This window comes from Bidens hawaiensis, unplaced genomic scaffold (genome assembly GCF_021521415.1).
Source record: "Bidens hawaiensis isolate Kalapana, Puna unplaced genomic scaffold, B.hawaiensis_p1.1 tig00016848_1, whole genome shotgun sequence".
In the NCBI taxonomy this organism is placed as follows: Eukaryota; Viridiplantae; Streptophyta; class Magnoliopsida; order Asterales; family Asteraceae; genus Bidens; species Bidens hawaiensis.
In genome coordinates, this window is record NW_027492555.1 from 29,214 (window position 1) to 32,218 (window position 3,005).

The following is a 3,005-nucleotide window of genomic DNA, read 5'->3' on the forward strand; positions in this document are numbered from 1 at the left end:
TTGTTGGTTATCGAGTGAGAAAAATAAGTGTAAGGTATCTTGGACAGAGTTGATGAAAAATCATATGCTTTTCATGTAGACTTTCTTTTCTTTTGCATGTTTAACTTCTTACTAGTCGTTGCTTTATAAATATCCACCGTTTGAAAATATAGATCTCTATCTTACGTATCCAAGAATTTTTCAAGGGTGTCGGAAATTTCTTTCTTCTGACGCCTTTACTCGATTTCAAATTTTTCAGTCTGGTTCAAGTCGGGTAACATTTTTCTAAACACTACCACTCATCATCTAAATTATAATAAATTACCATCCAACGAGACAATCAAAATACCAACTGGCTAATTTCAAACTTTACTATCAAATATTCAATCAACACATGAAGTATATAATGATAAATTGATAGTGAGTAAAAAGTATTGGTAGATGATAAGATGAAAGATAAAAGATCAACATATATATGAACCAAGAATTTGTGGAGAAAGAATGGTGACCAACAAAAACATTCTCTCTGTCTTTGTCAACAACATTGTATCTACTAATCTACATATTTAGTAATTAACTCCAAACATATGGTTAATCACCTCTTAGTCTTAATTACCAACCATTCAAATCAAACTAAATCCACCCTTTTTCCTCCTAATTACCTCTTTCCAAAACTTGTATCTTTCTTGGCAACACCCACAACAATGCCACCAACGGACAACCAAGGATCCTTCCTAAACCGGATCAGCATTCGTCGAAACCAAGTCGCATACGAGCATGAGATCGAAGACCTCGAACAGTTCCAAAAACACGTCGCTGATCGCCTCTCCGACCTCTTCCACCCACCAGAAGACACCAATGAGCCACCCGAAATAATGTTGTCCATTGCATGGTTTAGTAGACTCCTCGACGCATTTCTATGCTTCGAGGCCGAATTCAAAGCGGTTGTGATCATGGGGCGTGACGCTAACAACTTCTCTAAATCGCCACTAGACCGTTTGATCCCCGAGCACCTTGATCGCACGGTGAAAGCTCTCGATATATGCAATGCCATTACTCATGGATTAGATTTGCTTCTACATTGGCAAAAACTCGCCCAAATAGCCGTTGATTCGCTCCAAAATAAACCAATAGGAGAAGGCAATGTAAAAAGGGCGAAAAAGGCATTAAACACTTTATTATCATCGATTGCTATCGACGATAAAGAGAACCATCACCACGGTGGTAAATCCACCTCCGCGTCGTCGAAGGATCACACGACGATAGGAAATCTAAAATCGTTATTGTATCCTTTCGCAAAGTCATGGTCGGCGTCGAAGCAAATTCAAGCAATGTCGTCGAATCTGGCGGCGCCACGTGGCGGAGAGCCGACGGGTTTGGTGGTCCCGGTTTATTTAATGAGTTCTGTTTTGGTGTTTGTTATGTGGGCCATGGTGGCTGCCATTCCGTGTCAGGAACGTACGGGGCTTGGCGCGCATTTGCAGTTATCGAAGCAGTTTTCGTGGGCCCAACCAATGATTGGATTACAGGTAGGGATGTTCAACGAATAAAATTTTAAATTTTATTAATTATCTAAATTTTGAAATTTTAAGCGATTTAATGAATTCTAATTGGTTTGAATTTAACTAAAAAATAATTTATTTTAATTCTAATTTAAAAATACTACAAATTTATAACCTTTTTTACAAAAACTATTTTAAGTTACACGAAAGTTGCCCCTTTTTCATGGAGATTTTCACGGGTTGTTGTTGAAACCGACTCCTCCGCTTGGCGTTGTCCCTATAGTTGAACTGCTAATTCCTCCGATTAGAGTATTAGTTTTGAAAAGAAAAGAAGGCCACCGCTTATCCAATTCATTGCCAATTGCAGCAGCAGACTCGAACCGATCGTTTTGAGTGAAGGCCAATATGAGCGGATCTCTCTCTTTATCTATAGATATCTAAAAAGAGAGAGAGGTGTGAAAGTAATAGCTTTATGTTATGGCCGCCCCCCCGGCTTACGGCATATAAGGGACTGCACCTCCACAGATGCTATCAAAAATGATTTTTTTCACTCTCCACTGCTACTTTGGAGTAGCCTAATCCACGAGGTCCCTATGGACAAGGGGACAAGTGAATCATCGCTTTTGGGCTGCCGATTTTTTGTCAAACTAAAAATCATAAGTTATAATTCGATTCAAAATTCAATAAAATAGAATTTCGAGTTTTTCAAGTCTGATTTAAAGAACACCCCTAACTGCAGGAGAAGATCGGGGAGCAGTGGAAGAAAAAGGAGAAGAAAGGGAGGAGCGGGTTGTTGGATGAGACACAAAGATTAGAGAAATTAGGGCAGAGTTTGGTGGAATTTTCGGAGGGGTTTACATTTCCAGTGGAGGCCGAGAAGGCGGAGGAGGTGGCGGTGATGGTGACGGAGATGGGGGAGATATGCCAGAGAATGGAGGACGGATTGGTAGCGTTGCATATGCAAGTGAGAGAGTTGTTTAACCGGATTGTGAGGAGCCGAGCGGAGACGCTTGATGTGCTTGATCAACTCAACAAGATGACCTCACAGGTTCCATATTAGATACTCATGTTCATGCATCAAATTTGTGATTCAAATGTATATCATTTTTCTTTTTGAAATATAAATAATATTTACTTGTTTGAATTTTAGAGACGTGTAAAATTTAAGGGTGTGTATGGTTCAGTTTTAGGCCATAACTATAACCAAAACTGATCGATTTTGGTAAACAGCTTTGCATATTAATTCGATTCGATTATGAGTCGGTTAACCATATTTCAAACTCTAGCAAAGTTCCAACTTTCAAAACGTTGAACGAAATGGGCCAAGAAATAAAGTTTGAACAAGAGAGTTGATTAGTTTGGGCCTCTATTCATAAATATTAAAGACTGTCTTAGAAATTTGGTAAGCTTGGGCCTGTCTATTTGTAAAAAAAGTCTGAGATAGAACTTTGGTAAACCTTTGATTACATTAGAGCATAATTTGACAATGAAGAAGTATTATAATTAACAAACAAATTGAAGAAA

At 38.7% G+C, this 3,005-nt stretch overlaps 1 protein-coding gene across 1 annotated transcript; it reads left to right on the plus strand.

The window, feature by feature from the left end:
• Positions 1-683: 683 nt before the first annotated feature.
• LOC143552326 (protein ROH1A-like) lies at positions 684-2,663 on the plus strand. Its single transcript, XM_077042583.1, has 2 exons — positions 684-1,508; positions 2,221-2,663. Exons 1-2 carry the CDS (start codon positions 684-686, stop codon positions 2,539-2,541), a joined length of 1,146 nt encoding a protein of 381 aa, XP_076898698.1. The 3' UTR covers positions 2,542-2,663.
• The last annotated feature ends 342 nt before the right edge of the window (positions 2,664-3,005 follow it).